This window comes from Fragaria vesca, linkage group LG4, assembly GCF_000184155.1.
Source record: "Fragaria vesca subsp. vesca linkage group LG4, FraVesHawaii_1.0, whole genome shotgun sequence".
NCBI classification, from domain to species: domain Eukaryota; kingdom Viridiplantae; phylum Streptophyta; class Magnoliopsida; order Rosales; family Rosaceae; genus Fragaria; species Fragaria vesca.
Window position 1 is genome coordinate 12,535,428 of NC_020494.1, and position 19,416 is coordinate 12,554,843.

The 19,416-nt window shown below is 39.3% G+C and overlaps 2 protein-coding genes and 1 pseudogene across 3 annotated transcripts; 2 read left to right on the forward strand and 1 right to left on the reverse strand.

Moving 5' to 3' along the window:
• Positions 1-4,340: 4,340 nt before the first annotated feature.
• On the forward strand, positions 4,341-6,971 carry LOC101307200 (staphylococcal nuclease domain-containing protein 1-like). Its single transcript, XM_004298120.1, has one exon. It carries the CDS (start codon positions 4,341-4,343, stop codon positions 6,969-6,971), a length of 2,631 nt encoding a protein of 876 aa, XP_004298168.1.
• Positions 6,972-8,846: 1,875 nt separating this feature from the next.
• LOC101313974 (dual specificity protein phosphatase 1-like) lies at positions 8,847-12,176 on the reverse strand. 2 transcript variants are annotated; one of them, XR_184487.1, is made up of 4 exons: positions 12,124-12,176; positions 11,914-12,009; positions 11,443-11,743; positions 9,023-9,101 (listed from the first exon to the last, which is right to left on the reverse strand). XR_184487.1 is itself a non-coding variant. In XM_004296891.1 (2 exons), exons 1-2 carry the CDS (start codon positions 9,279-9,281, stop codon positions 9,018-9,020), a joined length of 171 nt encoding a protein of 56 aa, XP_004296939.1. In that variant the 5' UTR covers positions 9,282-9,538; the 3' UTR covers positions 8,847-9,017. The 2 variants fall into 2 exon arrangements, 1 of the variants encoding a protein (XP_004296939.1); XM_004296891.1 differs by lacking the exons at positions 11,443-11,743; positions 11,914-12,009; positions 12,124-12,176 and adding an exon at positions 9,195-9,538 and having other exon boundaries at positions 8,847-9,101.
• Positions 12,177-15,980: 3,804 nt separating this feature from the next.
• Positions 15,981-17,128, forward strand: LOC101307488 (annotated as a pseudogene).
• The last annotated feature ends 2,288 nt before the right edge of the window (positions 17,129-19,416 follow it).

The window sequence follows — 19,416 nt, forward strand, 5'->3', positions numbered from 1 at the left end:
GGTACAAGAAGTTTGACTCATTCATGGTGGGTCATGGATACAAAAGAACTGATGCAGACCCATGTGTGTACATTCAACGGTTCACTGGAGGTAAATTTATAATTTTGTTGCTTTATGTTGATGATATGTTGATAGTGGGGCAAGACATTTCTATGATCTGCAAGTTGAAGGCAGATTTATCAAAGTCTTTTGATATGAAAGACTTAGGTCCAGCTAAGCAGATTTTGGGCATGGAGATTACCCGTGATAGGAAGGCAAATAAATTATGGTTGTCACAGGAGAGGTATGTTGAATGGGTGCTTGAAAGGTTCAACATGAAAGAAGCCAAGTCAGTGAGCTCACCTCTAGGTAATCACTTTAAGTTAAGCAGATTATTATGCCCAACTACACAAGAGGAGAAAGACAAGATGGCAGGTATCCCTTACTCATCAGCTGTTGGTAGTCTTATGTATGCCATGGTATGTACTCGTCCAGATATTGCTCATGCAGTTGGAGTTGTTAGTAGATATTTATCTAACCCTGGCAGAGAGCATTGGGAAGCTGTTAAGTGGATACTCAAATATTTGAGGGGCACCTCAAAGTTGTGCTTGTCTTTTGGTAGATCCGAACCCGTTTAGGAGGGTTTCACAGATGTAGATTTAGCTGGGGATCTTGATAACAGAAAGTCCACTTCTGGGTACTTATTTACATTTTGTGGGGGAGCTGTATCATGGCAGTCCAAGTTACAGAAGTGTGTTGCCTTATCCACCACTGAGTCCGAGTACATAGCGGCAAACGAAGCAGGCAAGGAAATGATATGGTTGCAAAGGTTCATTCAGGAGTTGGGTGTGAAGCAAGAAAGGTATGTGGTGTATTGTGATTGTCAGAGTGCAATTCACTTGAGTAAAAATTCAGTTTATCACCCTCACACTAAGCACATTGATCTACGTTATCATTGGATACGAGATGTAGTGTCAAAGAAGTTTTTGCAGTTGAGGAAAATTCACACCAACAAGAATACTTCAGATATGTTGACTAAGGTTGTGCCACAACAGAAGTTGGAGTATTGCAGCAAGTCCGCTGGGATGGACTTCAAATAGAAGTCTTGCTGCGTATTTCCCCGGGTTGGTCTAGAGGGGGAGATTGTTATAATATCCAGACCAAAATAAATAAAATAGTAATGAAAATAATATGAAAGGTTTCATGAGTTACATAAGTTACATGAGTTACACAAAGAACATGGATGGTTTTGGAGTTATAGTCAAGGCATGAGTTATAGGAAGATTCATGAATTACCATTTATTGGGAGAGCACTAATGAGAGGTCTAGATGATTCCTCCTTAGCCTATAAAAAGAGAGTCATTTGCTCATTCCAAGCATCTCATCCATCTCAAACCTCTATCTTCCAAGTAGAGAAGAGTGTCCACTCCAAGTTGAGAGTGTAGAGTAGTTGGTGGCAGAACAAGCTAGTGTGAGAGAGGGTTTCCTTCAAGTAGTGTTCTTGAAGTTGTGTATCTCGTGTACCCATTATTTCATAGTGGAAGTTCTTGTTATTGCTGCCCCGTGGACGTAGGCATATTGCCGAACCACGTTATATCTGGTGTTCCCTTTCCTTTATCTTTTACATCTTTACATATTTATCCTTTGTGTGGTTTAGTTGTTACTTCCATTATATTATTTTTCCCAACAAGTCAGAAACCAAGAGGAGTTCCCGTTATCCACTTCTACTTCAGATTCTACAGGGACTAGACTAAAGTATTTTGTTCTTCTTCAGTTGAACAACTCAGTTCATCAACCAACAAGATCCAACGTACAAGACAGTTGGATTGTTGGAATGCTATCTTTCTTCATCGTCACCTTACAGTTCTTGTCAATCGCTGAACAAATTAACTATTTATCTCCACTCTGGATTTCCTCAGGACTATACTATACTGTCAACATAGAGAGCTTTCAGTTTAATCTTTACTTAGCATAACCCTCGAAAGCTTTGCAACCTCCACAAAGTGCCTTTTGCCGAGAACACCTAAAGGTATAAGGATAGTTGACAATCCTTTTATTCTGCAAAACACCTTGGGATGCTGTTATCTGATCAAGAACAAGTGGCACTAATATCCCTTATGGTTTCAGGTAAAACATGCATCTGCATATCATTGTGTTTCACAGAGGTTAGCAGCTTCGCTTGCTATCCTAGTACTGAGTCTGTTGCTGTCCTGAGTTTCAAAGTTTGTTATATTAGTTTAATAGGTCTTTCAAATTCAAATGGACAACTGAGTTTGTGGGAAGTGCCTTGGCGCTCGAACCAGTCTAAGGGTTGAGATCTTTTGTTATGCCAACCCGTGACCAAATGGTTTGATGCTTAAGGCTCCAGCTTGGATTTTATGATACATTATCCAATACAAAGCTGGTCCCTGTGTGATTCAAAGACCAGTCGCTATCGGCTGTGTCAAGGTCCACTAATGGACTGAGGAAGAGGGTTTCAAACCTCTTTGCTCCCTGTTTTGAATCGTTCATGTTTTAGGAAAGGTATCTTTGTCTTATTGAGGTTGCTTGTGTCAACTCTCCATTTGGTTACATCACTTTCAGTATGGAGAACCAAACACTTCTGTCCAAACCTTTCTGAAACATGTTGAGGTCAGCTTGCATCATCTTTGATGCCTTGTCTGCCTATATATACCTATAGCTTTGGCTTTGCTCAATGGTTGTTGAAAACTGCCTTATTGCTTTTTCTTTGTTGAGTCTAGTTTTAGCTTGCATTGTTCATGCTGCTCTAAGTCTTCTCCGTGACTGTAAACCTTAGAGCTTGTACTCAAAACTTCTTTCATCAACTCATATCATGTTGCATACCATGAGGGATGTGTAGTGCAACCAACCCGAGAAGCGTTCACGGTTGAATCAGCTAGTGGTTATCTGAATTCAAGAACAAGGCTTCTAAAAGTGTTCCATGTTGTAAGAACTTAGAAACAAGAGAGGGAATAGGTCTAGACTAGTTTGGGACTAGGAAGGATAGCACTGTGGTAGTGTATCATTAGAACTATTATTCTTGTAAGAAGTTACTTCAACTTAGTGGAAAATTTTGTCTCTCAAGAGTTAGAGACACGCAGTTTTTCTTCTTGCATTCAGGGTTTCTGCGAGTAAAAAACATCCTTGTGTTGTTTCTTTATTTGCTGCAATTTACTTTCTACAGACTCGTATCCTGTGAATTTGGAATAACACAAGTCATTGCTATCCTCGGATACATAAGTCAACGAAAATTCAAAAAAGGCCTATTCACCCCCCTCTAGGACCTTTAAAACCCGAAAAAAAAATTGAGAGGAAAAATAACCTTCCCATCTCCTCAAGTTCATGAAATGAGCAATAATTTTCTACTGTACATAATTAAAACTTAGCTTTCTTTTAATGATGCTACACATCAAACTGTTTGGTTTGATCCCACTATCAAGCATTATCCTACACATCAAATATCATTGCACCACAAATTTTTTACAATCTCAACCAAGAAAAAGAAAAAACTTCATTAACTTGCTGTCCAAAATCCAATGCAAATTTTGAACAGAGAAACATGACGAGAAAACTTACCTGAGAATCAAAAAGCAAGCAAAACAAGTGTCAGCTTTTCTTTGCTCGGAGAATGTTGGCGGCAACCACTATCCCCCGGCGGGAGGGTTGTGATTAAAATTGGTTATATGCTAGGACCATGTTACTAGTGACCAGTGGATTGAATCTGGCCTTTCAAGTATGTTCTTGCGCAAATTGGAATAGGATCTGCTCACTGAAGCTCCCTCAAACTCAAGTAACTAGAGGCATATGAAATTACTGCATTGGCATTGGCATGAAAATATAAAAAATTACTGCATTGGCATGAAAATATAAAAAATTACTGCATTGCGATAAATTAGATTTTCAAAAAAAGATAAATTAGATTTTACAAAATCAAAGTAATCAAATCATTGATTCACGAAGTATGGACGAAATTAAAATCTTCCTCAGATTTGGATCGAACTAAGAAAAAGGAGTAAATCTTATTGTAAAGATCCGGAAGTAAAATCTCAGATTCTCATTCTTACAAGTCAGGAAAGGAAAGTTACACTTTCTCTTCCGAGGTTTCCATGACTCAGTGAATCCTTAACTTTCAAGGACTCCCTATTATAATCTACTAGAAAACCCTAGAGATTATATTGAGATATGTTAACGAATTAAGTATTTAAGTTGAGTTTGCCTTGTCTTCCAAGGTTTCCATGACGAGCTAGAAATCACAATCCTCAAGTTACACCACCTCCTATACGGCTATACCTCCTATAAATACTATTGTCACAAACTCACAACTCAAAATCTTGTTGGAAACAAAGAGCAGTCAATACAACATGGCATCACAATCTTGGTATAGAGGCAGAGTCAAGGCTGTTCCTTCAGGTGATTGCCTTGTCATCCAGGCCCTTCGGCCAAACAATACCGGAATCCCATCGGAAAGAGTTATAACTTTGTCATCGGTTCGTGCTCCCAAACTAGCCGGTAAAGATCGCAGCGCTGACGAGCCTTTTGCATGGGACAGCAGAGAGTATCTGAGGAAGCTCTGCCTCGGAAAGGAGGTGGTTTACTGCATTGATTCCGTTGAAGAACCGCTGGGATTGGTCGGTACTGTCTTCCTTGGTAACGATAATGTTGCAGCCCTTGTTGTTCAAAAAGGGTGGGCATCTGTAACGTTGCCGAGCACAACTCCTTACTATGTTGAGCTGCAGTTTCACATGGACCAAGCCTTTAATAAAGGTCTCGGTCTCTGGAGCAAGGCTCCTGGTGCGGCGGAGGCATCCATTAGAACTCTACCTCCCCAACTCAACTTAGAGACCACCAAGACTCTTTTGGCTGCAAACAAGGGCAAGCGTGTAGAAGCTATCGTCGAGCATGTTTGTGATGGCAGTACAGTTCTGGCTCATTTGCTTCCGGAGTTTCAGTTTGTCCTAGTAATTGTTTCAGGAACTCAGGCGCCCTACGTTGGACGTAATGCTTATCCTTTTGCATCAGAAGCGAAGCTTTTCACAGAGTCTCGTGTGTTGAATAGAGATGTGCATATTGTCTTGGAGGGTGTCGACAAATTCAGCCGTCTGATTGGTTCTGTGTATTACGGAGACTCTGAGAGGGACTTGGGGCTGGAGCTTGTGGAGAATGGTTATGCTAAATTTGTACAATGGAGCGCAAAAGTTATGGATGAAGATGCAAAGCAGCAGCTCAAGACTGCAGAGCTTGAAGCTAAGAAGAGCAAGCGGAGGATTTGGACAAACTTTGTACCCCCAGCTACAAATTCCAAGCCAATTCATGACCAGAATTTCACTGGAACAGTTGTGGAGGTTGTAAGTGGGGAATGTGTCATTGTGGCGGATGATTCTAGAGAGCGGAGAGTTAGCCTTTCGAGTATTCAGTGTCCGAAGATGGGACGGAGAGGTGATGAGCCGGCGGCCTATGCACGTGAAGCCAAGGAGATGCTGAGGACACGCCTTATTGGACGCCAAGTGAATGTTCAAATGGAGTATTCCAGGAAGTTCGGCCAAGCAGATTTGGAGTCTTCTAGAGTAATAGATTTCGGATCAGTCTTTGTTAAGGCTGACGGAGAAGATGAAAGAAACCAGGCTGAGGTAAACGTTGCTGAGCTTCTGGTTGAATGTGGTTTCGGTACCGTTATCAAACATAAAGAGTATGATGAGAGATCAAGATACTATGATGCCCTACTTGCTGCCGAAACATGTGCTATTGCTGAAAAGAAAGGACTCCATTCTTCAAAGAAGGCCCCCGTTGTGCACATGACAGACTTGACAATGGCAACGGCCTACGAAGCAGGAGACGTCTTGCCGTCCTTGCAGCGAACTAGGAGAGTGTCTGCAGTTGTGGAATATGTCTTCAGCGGTCATCGTTTTAAACTCTACATTCCCAAGGAGACGTGCATCATCTTCTTTTCTCTCTCCGGTGTGAGATGTCCTAGTCGTGGTGAGCCCTATTCGGACGAAGCAATTGCCGTCATGAGGCGAAGATTAATGCAGAGAGATGTTGAGATTGAAGTGGAGACTATTGATAGAAACGGAACTTTCGTGGGAAGTATATGGGAATCTGGGACCAATGTGTCAGTTGCCCTCGTTGAAGCTGGCCTTGCAAAGTATATTCCATTTGGTGGTAGCGATAAGATCCAAGATGGCCATCTCCTAGAACGAGCTATGAAAGATGCAAAAACGAAGAAGCTGAAAATTTGGGAGAATTTTGACGAACAGAAAGAACTAAAGGTAGTGGTCACAGAAGTTCTGGACAGCGGTAAATTTTATGTGAGGACAGTTGGGGACGAGAAGAGTGCCTCTATTCAGCAACAGCTTGCTTCGTTGAACCTTGAAGAAGCTCCTTCTGTAAGTGATGCTTTTAATCCTAAGCAGGGTGACATTGTCCTTGCTCAATATAGTGCAGATAATTCTTGGAACAGAGCTAGGATTGTCAATATGCGAAGGGGCAATTTTAAAGTGTTCTACATTGACTATGGTAATCAAGAGGTTGTCCCTTACAGTCAGTTACGGCCTCTTATTCCTTCTGCTGCCGCTGTACCTGGTCTCGCTCAGCTATGCAGCCTGGCACATGTTATTGTCCCGAGCTTGGAGGAGGAGTTTGGTCAAGAAGCAGGTGAGTATTTGAGCGAGTGCATATTGGACAAAGAGTTCACCGCCGTGATTGAGGGAAGAGATATTTCTGAAGGAAAATTTGCCAAAGGCCAAGGAACCGGACCAGCTCTTATGGTAACTCTTGTCACATCAGATGATGTTGACAGTATAAATGCTACCATGATTCGTAATGGACTTGCTTCTCTAGATAACCAGAAGAAGAGGTCATGGAAGTCTCGTACCTTGAGAGAGTTCCAGCAAGACGCAAAAACCTTCCGCCGAGGGATGTGGCATGATTATTACGAGTCTGATCATCATGAGAAAAAAGCTCCTCCTGCAAGAAAGGCTGCTGGCAGTCAGTGATTATGATTTTTTTTTTGGTGATACGAAACTATGATCATGTTATACCGGTGATGGAAACTAATTTCCAACACATTCTATGTATATCACTAATATCAAACTTGCATTCAAATAAAGTTCCGGATTGATTTTCTGAACTGTTTTACAATATTTGAGTTTCTGTTACAAAAAGTACATTGCGTCTCTGGCAAAATATGAAGATCTTCTGCTGAACTTAATTTCCTTAAATAATAATAAAAATTGACGATGCGATCAGTGCATGTGCATATTCATCCATCTAATGAGTTCAATTTACTTCTTCAACTTGCTAAGAGTTGGATATTAGCTTTTCTTCCTTCGATCTAACTCATGTCTAATCTAACCAACAGAGTATTCAATCTGGTGTGTCTTCTCTCAAAGTCCCAATCCAGTGTAGTATGGTGCATCAAATAAGAACGCAACTTTCGTAGAGCTATGGAATTTAATAGAGAGGAGTAAGAAAGAGAGAGTCTTGTTGCCTGGAGAAACATGGGAAGAAAGAAGGGTTCTGGTGGATTTGATAAAACAATAAGTAAACCATCTGTTTTGTCAAGAGGAAATAGAGGAAGCTGTAATTAAGTATTCTGAGGCATTAGCTTTGTGCCCAATAAGGATGAGGAAAGATAGATTGATGCTCTATAGCAATAGAGCTCAGTGTCGATTGCTGCTAAGTGATCCAGATTCCGCCATCAGAGACACAAACAGAGCTCTTTGTATGTCACATCCAGCAAACTCTCATGGGAAAAGTCTGTGGAGAAGATCACATGCTTATGGCATGAAAGGGTTGACAAGAGAAAGCTTGATGGACTGTGTCATGTTCATCAATGGATGCATCAAGTCTGAGAAGAGTAGCCAGAGGGTTAACATTCCGTACTACACAGCACGAATGATCAGCAAACAGATGGACGCCACGTGGGTTTTTGCCACTGCCTGGTCCACCATGGTGACCGGTCAAGTGTAAAACGTACAAGAATCAGAAGGTAATAAGGGTAACAATGAAGGTGACAATCATAACAAGCAAGAAAACCATGAAGAAATGATGAAGATAATGATGGAGAACAAAGGTAAATAAGTTTCGTACTCATATTATCATCAATATTTATTATGATACACAGTAAAAAATATATATGATGTTGAAATTCAAATGGCTTTAACACTGCACAGCTTTGGTTATGTTTCTTATAGCTTCTTTGCATTCTATGTTTGAATTTGTTGAACAAAATGTAGCATTGTGCTAGTTGAGTATTTTTTTTTTTAAAATTGTAGACATTTTATATGTGTTTTTCTTCCAATAATCATGATTCTGACCTATATATGTAGATTCGATGCAACTAATTTACAGTGTTTGACATGAACATTTTATTTCTCCACTATAAATAAGACAAAATCTGCAAACAATAATATAAAGGGAGAGAAAAGTCACCTTCTTGATCTTCTGCTGCCAGATCCCTTAGCTTCTTCAATATAGTTGAAACATTCATCAAAGTGTTGTCCTAGGTTTGTGCATTCTGAGTCCGTAACTACCTCAATTTTGAAAAGCACCAAGAAAATATAACAAGAAAATATCAGTTCCAGAACCTTGGCTTGAAACAATTAGTACGACCAATTCAATCTTATGTTGTGTATGCATAGCTCATAACTGCAAACTAAAGGCTGGTGAAAACAGAATATTTATATAATTATAGTGGAACAGAAGATACTTCAAAATCAGGATCAATGCTTCTGATGGAGTATACCAAACCCATTTAGACTAATAAACAGTTCATATAGATAAATAAGATAATTTGGAAATCTGTGCTTGATGCAAAATCATAAAAGAGCTCAAAACCCAGCTTTACTGAGTTTAAAAATGAAGATATTGGATATAATGTATTGAAGTAAATTATATCAAACACTAAATTGTTCATTGTAGATTAAGAAACCTTAAAACATAAATAAAAATGAGAGCCTAGTTCACCAGATCAAGGAAGAGGACTCTTACCATTCAATACCTTATACACAAATTCATTTGGATATTTCGGTGGCAAAGAATTAGCTACTGTCAATATGTGTCAAGTTTAACTTTTTGAGTTCGTCCTTGTTGTTTGCAGCTCCAATAGAACCCAAGAAGAGACCCTGGATAGTGAATAGAATGTAATGAATATTAGCTGCGGGAAAAGGGAATGCATCGAATGGTGAAAAACGGGTAGTGAAGTTATAATTAATAACCTCTTCAATCTGGCATGGAGAGAATCTGTCATTCATATTGCAAAATTTCTGCAGCTGGTTCCTAAAGGAATCATCTACTTGATTCATTGCTAACTACAGAAACTCTCCACGCCAGTACACTTATTCCTTTCAAGAAAAGAATCCAACTGATAAGGTAGCAATTTTAAATTTGGACATATCACAAGTTCCTAATTTGACAATTTAATATAGTGAGTCAATTTCGAACAAAAAGGAATCTGGGGAAACGATTACTTATCAACAGGTACAAAGCAGATAAAACCAAAGTGAAAAAAGAAAAGGAAAAAAAAAAGATTCTAGCAGCTAGTTATGCTAGAGAAAAGTTTTGTGGTAAACTTCACCTTCAACATATGATGAACAAAAAAATTTTTGGCTGATGACATGAATCTGTGCTTAGGTAGAGCTATTTATGCTTGGTACCAGATTCTGGTATTACGATCTATTTATGATGAACTTCATTACTCGAGTATGACACTACCTCTCTCGTGCCCTAACAAGAGAAGCATTATTAAGCACAGACGTTGGTTCCTCAAACTGAATTTATGTAACTTTATGATGGAACTTCACTTACTCTCACATCACCACTCATTCATCCAGACTCTTTAGTTAGGCACCACACACTTTCTATCACATTTAGAGATTTCAAGATGACTTCCTGGAAACAAATTCTAACACACTTTCGATAATCTACTGTACATAATTCAAACACAGCTTTCTGTTAATGATGCTACACATCAAACTGTTTGGTTTGATCCCACTATCAAGCATCATTCTAAAGACAATTGTGTACCTCCTCAGATCTTCCAACTGTTTTTAAAGACACACCAATAAAACTATACTAATCAATTTCTGTAACACTTTCAGATTCGTACAACTCTATCAATCAACTCATACTCCTCTTCAACTTGGTCCTCCGCAACAAAGTCTTAATTAAAGAACTGATACGAGTCAGGAAACAACCTTAAGCTTCTATTTGGTCCAAGATAACATATGAATCACAAATATACAACATTAGGACTGCAAACCCCACCTTCCCTCTCCAATTCCGTTAAGGCTCTCTCCATATCTGCATGCCTAGAGAATCTATCAAGTAGTGCCAAGTATAGCACAAAATTAGGTAAACAACTATGTTACTTCCTAAACTTATACAACTGACAAGCATCATCGAACTGCCCCACATTACAAAATTCTATCATCATCCCATGTATGTGATCAGAAAGGATAAAGATCCACCATACCCACCATACACTTCCTTAGAACTGTCAAAGCTTCATCAGCAAGCCTTAGCTTCTTCCACAAGTAAAAACCTCAAATGCATTGAGATTAACAGAAGAATCTTCAACTTTATAAGTCTCCAAAACAACAAAATATCATACTTGGGTTTGCCTAATCTCATACAACTGATGAGCTTAGCTAATTATGAAAATAGCTAGGCTGAGTGCAGTGAATACCACCCATATGAAAAACGAATGAATAAACAAATAAAAATGAAAAACGACGGTGAGATGCACTTGTAATTGGCTAGGATAGCATCGCTTCACAACCTGATTTACAATTTTGGCTAAGAGGTTTCCTCTATTTCAACAACCTTTCACTGGAGCTAATTGTCAGCTATCTCTATAATACACAAGAGAACTGCAAGTTTCCTAGTTTGTGATTTTATTAGGTAAACTAATGAGAAGAGAAACTGAGACACTGAAGAAAGGGCCATGATTTAAGGGAAGTGTAGCGCAGAGAACTCAAAACTATAACATTGACTACTTCTGGAAGTAACATCTTGACAGAAAACAAACTCAAATATGAGAAAAATGTAAAACTCGCATAAAATTGAAGCAGCAAACATACAGTACAGACCATCAGAAATGAGCAATGTGAACAGTAATCAAACTCAGATATTCTCAAATTGCAAGGAAGAATAGTATCAAACAACGGGTCCTCAGCAGACCCAGTTTCGGAACTCGAATGCCCAACAAAGAAGAGTCATCCATGAACAAATATCAGTGCACCACCAATTGACACAATCTCAACGAAGACAAAGAAGATAATTTGCAATCCAAAATCCAATGCAAACTTTGAACAGAGGAACATGACAAGAAAACTCACCTGAGAATCGGAAAGCAAGTAAAACAAGTGTCAGCATTTCTTTGCTCGGAGAATGTCGGCGGCTGCCACTTTCCCCCGGCGGGAGAGTTGAGACTAACAGCACGTTTGGTAAGGGGGACTGTGTTACCCGGGCTTAGTTCCTTCAATAGTCCTTCATTCCTCAAGCCTGGCTTATGCTATGGAAGCCTTGACCCATGTTTGGTGCAAGCAGGACTCGATCCTCTCCCTCTTCAATTTCTTCTAAACTTCCCCATCTCCAATTTCAATTACTCTGGTTAAGACTGCTCCTTAATTTGGATTCCATCATTGGCAATTAGCAAGCTTGACTTGAATCGGATTGAGCAGCTCCTTCATTTGCAAGCAGGACTCATCAATTGAAATCATGATTGAACAAACAAAATGGAAAGGCCAGTACTCGAATCATTTTCCTGCAAATACCAGAGGGGTCATCAACAAACCATGACATGCACATTCCATAAACTCATCAAAAAACTGAAAACGTATATTAAAGAAGCTGACCACAAAATCAGACATGAACTTGTTGATCACCACAAAATCAATACAGACTAAAATCATTCAACTTTCACACCAAACGTACCACAGTCAAATCTTCAACAGAATAAGAAAAAATCAGCCACGGAATTGATCAATTCATAGCAAAACAAGCTACCCAGACACCAAATCTTCAATCAATCTGTAAATTAACTATAACCCATAAACAATTGCCAATAGATAATCAATCCTCAGTCAGTTTCCAGAATATACAGAAAGAAGGAGGAAGAAAAGGTTGAAGAACAGCGTGAACAACCTCTTCCTGGAAGAGAGAATGAGAAAGGAGGAGGAGAGAAATTGTTCATGGGCAGGAGCAGTCGAGCGAAAATAGAAGAGATGAACGCGTTAGAGAGTCCGATGAAATTTGAGGTGTCTGTGTAAGAAGGTCAGCATGAGACACGGGGACTCCGTATACTCATTAAAATGAATCCCTGGTTCCACCAAACAGGGGTTTCGGTTTATTTTCTTACCTAAGCTAGTCCAATTCCTATTAATCCGATGTAACAAACGTAACCTAAAATTGGTTATATGCCAGGAGACTAGTGAGTGTGTGCTTTCTTCTCTGGATATAAAAATAAAAATAAAATTATTTTTAACAAGGTTTATTTGTAAAATGCTTGAAGAAGCGATTATTAATTCTTTTTAAGTTACAATAATTTTAAACTTGCCCTTAAAAATGTCTTGAGCAACTGCTTGAAACGGATTGCATCATCTTTGTACATGCAAATCTTAGAGCTCTCGGGTTCGGCTGCTATACACATTTGTATGGCATACATCAAGCCGTAAGCCGTCTAATCGTTTGGCAATTCAAAATTTAAAACGATTGAACGGCTCACGGCTTGATATATGCTATACACATATGCAGGGGCGGAGCTAGAAATTTACGTTTAGAGGGGCAGGCTGATATACAGTAAAAAAAAATATCCAAACTTTATTGATATATTAAATCGAATATAATTTTCAGTATACATTAAGATATAAATCGATAATCATTAATTTCTCCTCCCATTTTAGAAGACAAACGAGCAATTCCATCGACACGTCTTCATTACTAGTTTATTTTAGCTAAATTTTTGTTTTTAAGTTTATGTTAATAGATAACTGAGTAATTTAATTGAATCATGAATCAAACTAAAACTTCATTGTTCTAAGAGAACTAATATTAGTTATGAAAATGGAGATGAATAATGCTATATTTTAGCCGATTAGGAAAGAAATGAATGCAAATTCTTTGCTCCCTTGCTCACCATAAGTGATTACCAAATATTTTAGGGGTGCCATCAATCATAATTAACTAGAAACTCTATCAAAAATTCAAAATCAATGCCCTCTTTGTTAGAAATCACACATCACCAAGAAAGTTGAGAGGTGTGATGGCATCCCTTGGTCCTCAAATGTCTCCTTTCATGTAGGGGTGGCAATTTGGGACCCTGGCGATACCAACCAACCACGTACCAACCGTACCAAACAAATTGGTATGCCAAGTAGTTGGTAACCGAGTTTTCGGTACAGTAGTACCGTACCAAGTTTTAGAAGTCGGTTGGTACATGGTACAGATTTTCCCAAAACACAGTATACCATGTACCAACCGAGTTATATTAAAAAAAAAAGATTAAAACTATTAATCTAAGCCGTTGATCTGTGGACTATGGATCTAACCTAGGTTACTTAGTTAGTTGAGTTGAGTCAGTTGACTCTATTCTCAATAACTCACAGTCACTCTCGGGTCTCGGCCTCTCACGCTCGTCTCTCTCGCGTCTCGCCTCATCTCTCTACTTCGCAGCACCCCCGCGGCTCGGCCACCTCAACTTCGCAACACCTCCTCGGCTCCGCCACCTCGACTCAACTTCTAGCCATCTCGCCTCTCTTGTCGTTAACTCAACAGCACCTCGGCCACCTCGACTCGGCAGCGCTAGGCAGCTCCTCGACTCTCCGACGAAGGGCAGCGCTGGGCATCGCCTCAACTCTCCGACGAAGGGCAACGCTGGGCAGTGTCTCGACTCTCCGACGAAGGGCAGCGCCTCAACTCGCCGTCGACTTCGCAGCACCAAGCCTCGAATCTCCGTATGTATCTATCAATCTATGTGTTATGATTGTTATCTATCAATCTATGTGTTGATTGTGTTCTATGCTCTGTGAACATTTTGATGGTGATTTGGATTTGAGATATGATTTGTTGTGTTTCGGTGCTTGTTTCGATTATTTTGCATTGGCTTTAGAGTTATGAATTCATCAGTTGGATGAATAGAAGGTAGATTATGAAATGTCGATAGCTTGGAAGAAAGAATGGACCTTTTGATAGTTAGAGAGTAGGAGTGAATTGGGTAGCAATGTTGATTTTTGTTCAAGTTAGAGAGAATGAGAGAGAAGAAGAAGAGGGTAGGGTTTGAATGAGGAGATAGATAGAGAGATAGACAACCTGTTTGAATTTATATATAGCTTGCTTCTTAAACTTGCTCGGGGTACAGGTCCAGTTAGTTGAATAGTTGATGAATTTAATTAATTAAGATAGAGGTGTTTAGCAGTCTAGCACTCTCCCGGCCTCACAACATCATTCTTTCCCTGCTAATCTGGACTTTTGTGTTTTCATTGGACATGTGTTGTTTAATTTTCTGTATAAGACTTTGGACGTTGTTGGCTTGTTGCATTTGAACTTTTGAAGTTTTGATCTTGCTTGTTTATGCATTTGAAATTATATGATATTATGATGTGTGAAACTTTGAATGTGTTTGAACTTTGAATAGTTTGATAATTGATAGAAGTTTGGTATAGGCCCAAAAAAAGGATTTAAATGAGCTGGGCCTTTCAGTTTGTTGGGCCTCAATTTAAACTTGGTAGATGCCCAATACTAACCGTACCAACCGAGTACCAACCGTACCAACTAAGTTGGTATACCAACTTTGGCGGTTGGTTTTGGTACAAGATTTTGCCTACCAATTTTAAGTTGGTTGGTACATGGTATTGAAAAATATAATTGGTATACCTACCAATACCAGCCCTACTTTCATGCACATATATATAGTAGAAAAGTCAAGAACTCTCTCACATGCATGATGTTTCTGCTGCATGCTACTATGCTAGGATCAAGTTACAACATGTCAAAAGAGATGCTAACAGGGAACCTCATACTACTCGATCTCTCTCGATTTCCACCGCGAGAGGGCAAGGGAGGCCGTCGGAATGAAGAACACGGGTCAGGGACTATGGTGGCTGTCGAGACCGTCTGTTATAATCAAGAAACCAAACGGAGGAGGCTGCCAGAACGGTGTTGTCGATCATTGGGTCTTGATAATAAAGCTCACAATTGGTAAGAAACTGCTCCTTTTGTATGGGGACTTAATGATGTCAAAACTAGTCACATTTTTTATTTTTTTATTCTTATGCTTAGACAACTGCCAAACCAAATAGGACTGACCCATGAGAGATGCATAGGTTGTATAGAGTTGCGCCAACCCCATTTAGACTAATGATACTGTCTCGATTTTCAAGTGTCTATGTTAAATTCAATGTTTGTCCAATTATGTAATGTATGTCTCTTTTTTCCTGAAATGATATAAGTTTACACCTAGATCATAGTAGATATGTCGAGCTGATAATAGGAGGATATAACTAGTTCTCTAGATCTTGTGTATATATGTCAAACTCTTTGTTGATTTGTGTATGGAGTTCTAATTCAATTCGTCTTCTCTGCCATGTAAACATATCTTCTAAATTTCTAATCCAATATAGATCAATAATGGAACTTGTAAGTTCCCCAAAATCACACACTTACTGAAAATTACAATAAGCAAATGTCCTGGAATCCAATGTGAAAGTTTCAGTAATGGAATTCAATGTGAATATTGCAGAGTGTATGCAAACCAGCAAATGTCGTGCTACAAGTTTCTTGCCAGCGTGTTGGTTTAGCTTTACCAGTTTAGGAAATAAAAGATATATATTACAGAATTGGACAAACATTGAATTACAAGTAATATATACTCCATTGCCAATAATAAAAAGGAAATGTGAAACTTAAAGTGTGTACTCAAAGTCAGGGTGGAGCTGAATCAGCCAAACAAACTTATAAAACCAAGAGAACTTACATTTAGCTCTAACAAGCTAGTAAACTTAGAAATGGCTATTCCAGTGATTGCTCTGAATAAATTTCCAGATTCTTAAGAGTACAAGAAGCTGAGGGAAGCATCCGAGGAATGGGGTTGCTTCAGGCTAGTCAACCACAAGATCCCAATAACTCTGATGTCAGAGATGAAGATGGTGGTCAGGTCTCTTCTTGATCGTCCCGTGGAAATCAAGAAGAACAACACTGATGTCATAGCTGCCAGCGGCTACTTGGCACCCAGCAAGGTCAACCCTCTCTATGAGACTTTGGGTCTCTATGACTTCGGCTCATCTCAGGCAGTGCAGACCTTTTGCTCTCAGTTGGATGCTTCTTCCTACCAGAGGTTAGCTAGGGCTGCTTTGCTAACTCCATATCATTTCTGCTTATTGTTCATATTTATGTTTCTTTATATCTTACATTGACCTTCTTACTACATAACACATGTTTAGTAAACAACAAAATGGTCTATTTATTAAGATTCATATATATGTATATGTTTGCTGAGTTGGTATCTTAATGTTACTGAATGAGCAGAGAGGTAATAGAGAAGTATGCAGGAGCAATATATGAGCTGATAGTAGATATAGGGCAGAAGTTGGCGGAGAGTCTTGGGTTGGAGGGTGATTCTCTGAAGGAATGGACTTGCATGTTTAGGATTAACAAGTACAACTTCACTCCTGAATCCTTTGGAACTTCCGGAGTTCAGTTACACACAGATTCGGGATTTCTGACCATTCTTCAAGCCGATGAAAATGTTGGGGGTATAGAAGTGATGGACAAGTCTGGTGCTTTTGTACCAGTTGATCCTTGTCCAGGCAGTCTCCTTGTCAATCTTGGAGATATTGCTAAGGTAGGTGATTGGTAACATATATTATGTTGTCAGTAACTTTTGCTAATTTTTATTTTACCCCAGGTGTGGAGCGATGGGATGCTGTGCAATGTAAAGCATAGAGTGCAATGCTTGGAAGCCACCATTCGGGTCTCTATTGCTTCGTTTTTGTTGGGACCGAAGGACGAGGTAGTAGAAGCCCATCCGAAATTTGTTGATGCGGAACACCTACGTTTGTATACCCCCTTCACATTTGCAGATTACAGAAAGCTCAGAGTCACCACAGATTTGCTAGATGGGGAAGCGCTTGAACTGTTGCGCATGAAGTCCTAGTTGGCAAATGTCAGCTTGCCTCTTATTAGTATTTTACTTGATAATTAAGTAATAATCCATTCTAGATCGTACCTATAAGATTAAGGTATTAATTATGTCTAATTATGAATGGTCAATGAGATTTGTGCTTTGAATCTATATATCAGCTGTTATTGATCGAACTTCAGTTCGTTCTGTTTGCCAGTTGATTTAACATGAGATATTGAACAAGAAATCGCTGCAGTAAGAAGTTTCTTTCACTATTTAGAGGGAAAATAAATAAAATGAAAATTACACTCGTAACTGATTTGGATGAGCATGCTAACTTAGATTTGGACCCACCTTGAAAATCAATAGCATGCTTGTACGTAGCAGTACTTCTTCGTACTAGACAACCAGTCACACATTGTAATGCAATTTTAAAACTAGAAACCCAAGTTTGTTTAAACTATTTGAGATGCATCAATAGAATGGGGCTTACTTCGTACTGCATGTCTTCCGTATGTTTCCTCTTCTTCTAATATTTCTGCATAAGTAAGAGATCGATCTCACTAGTGTTCATGGAAAACAAACAGGTGATGCATACATAAGATGGCACACACCTCCGCAACCATGTCACTGAAAACGTCACACTGACTTTACAGCTTCTTCTCCTTACTTGCTTGTTCATACCGGTGGAAAATATTAGAAGTAACAAACTGGTCATCTTATGTAACAACCACTTCACTAGTTAAAAAATGGAACGCGCCCCACGCGCCAAGAGTTTGGCGTTTTGGGCTCTGCTAGGGTTTCGCGGCTTCGCTAGGTGGATCGCTTGGTGGCCGCCATGGCCTATCCTCGTTCCAAATTCTTCCTTTGGCTACGAATTCCTCATCTATTTCATGGGTACCTTACAGATCGAGTCCGATTTTGATCTCCAAGTCTCACCCAAGACCTGTGTCGGGTTCTTAGACCGAAATGCTACCAGAACGTTCGCTTCTATCTATGGATGCTAGAGAGGAATGTTTCCGGCTGGTTCTGTTGAAGTACTCCATAGTAGATCGATCTACTGATGAAGGATGGGCGCTCATGTCACCGGTGCTGGTGCTTTACCACTTCAAGACTTCGAGCGATGACTGCTCACACGGAGTTGTGGACAATCAATTAAATCTACAGCGAGGATCAATTCAGGGTCAGGCCGTCCTTCTTGACCTGTTTAGAATTGATCTTGTCAAGATCTCAATTTGGACCCAGGTACGTGTCCTTATGATTTCAACCCAGGTATGTCTCTATCTCGTACTCATCTTATTTGTTAATTGGTTTTATTTATTACATAACCTTAGATTCTGTTTGTTATACCCTTATAGAATCTGGGTTATTGGGAGGAAAGATAGTTATAGAAGGATTGGGAGTACTCTTCCATCTTCTAGAAGTTGCATTCAGGTTGACATTGATGCTTGTGAACTGTGTATTGGTATTACTGAAACCAATATTGTGAGCCTTTTCCATTTATTTGATAATGTTGTCAAATATGATAGTGGAACGAACAAAGAAGTGATAGTTGATATGAATGATGCTGTTGGAACCAAAATTGAGGTCGGCACCTCCTTAATGTTAAATTGTTATATATGAAGATGCTCTCTTGGAATAGCCGGGGAAGTTCCTGGCCGGGTTTTTTGGCTCAAACGAATTTCTATGCTTCAAGTTTAGATATTGATGTCCTGTGTATCTTAGATACTAGAGCTTCAGATGATATAGTTAGTAAGACCAGAACACTCCCCTTTGATTCTCATTATGTTAGACCTGCACAAGGTCAATGTGGTGGTCTCTTGTTATTATGGAAATCTAGAATGGTACAGGTTGATGTTAGTGTACCACATAACCGTTTTATTCATTGTATGATTACAGAAATTGCAACTAACAATCATTGGTATTCCACTTTTCTCTATGCCTATCCTAAAAAAGAAAAACAAGCTGCCTTGTGGAATGAAATCTTGGACTTAAAGCCAAGAAATGATGAACCCTGGCTCATTATGGGAGATTTCAACATCATTATAGATGTTAATGAAAAGCTTGGGGGCAACCAAGCAGTTACCAATTTCATGTTAAATTTTTTGAGCTTTCTGAATAATGCAAATCTTACTTCTCTTGATGCAATTGGTGTTCCTTTCACTTGGACAAATAAACACAAGGATAATACTCTCATTTATGAGAGACTGGACAGAGCTTGTGTGAATGCTAAATTCCTTAATCAATTTCCAAATGTGACCCTTGAGAATCTTCCAATTATTGGCTCTGATCATGGCCCAATTTGCCTAACAGTGAAGCAT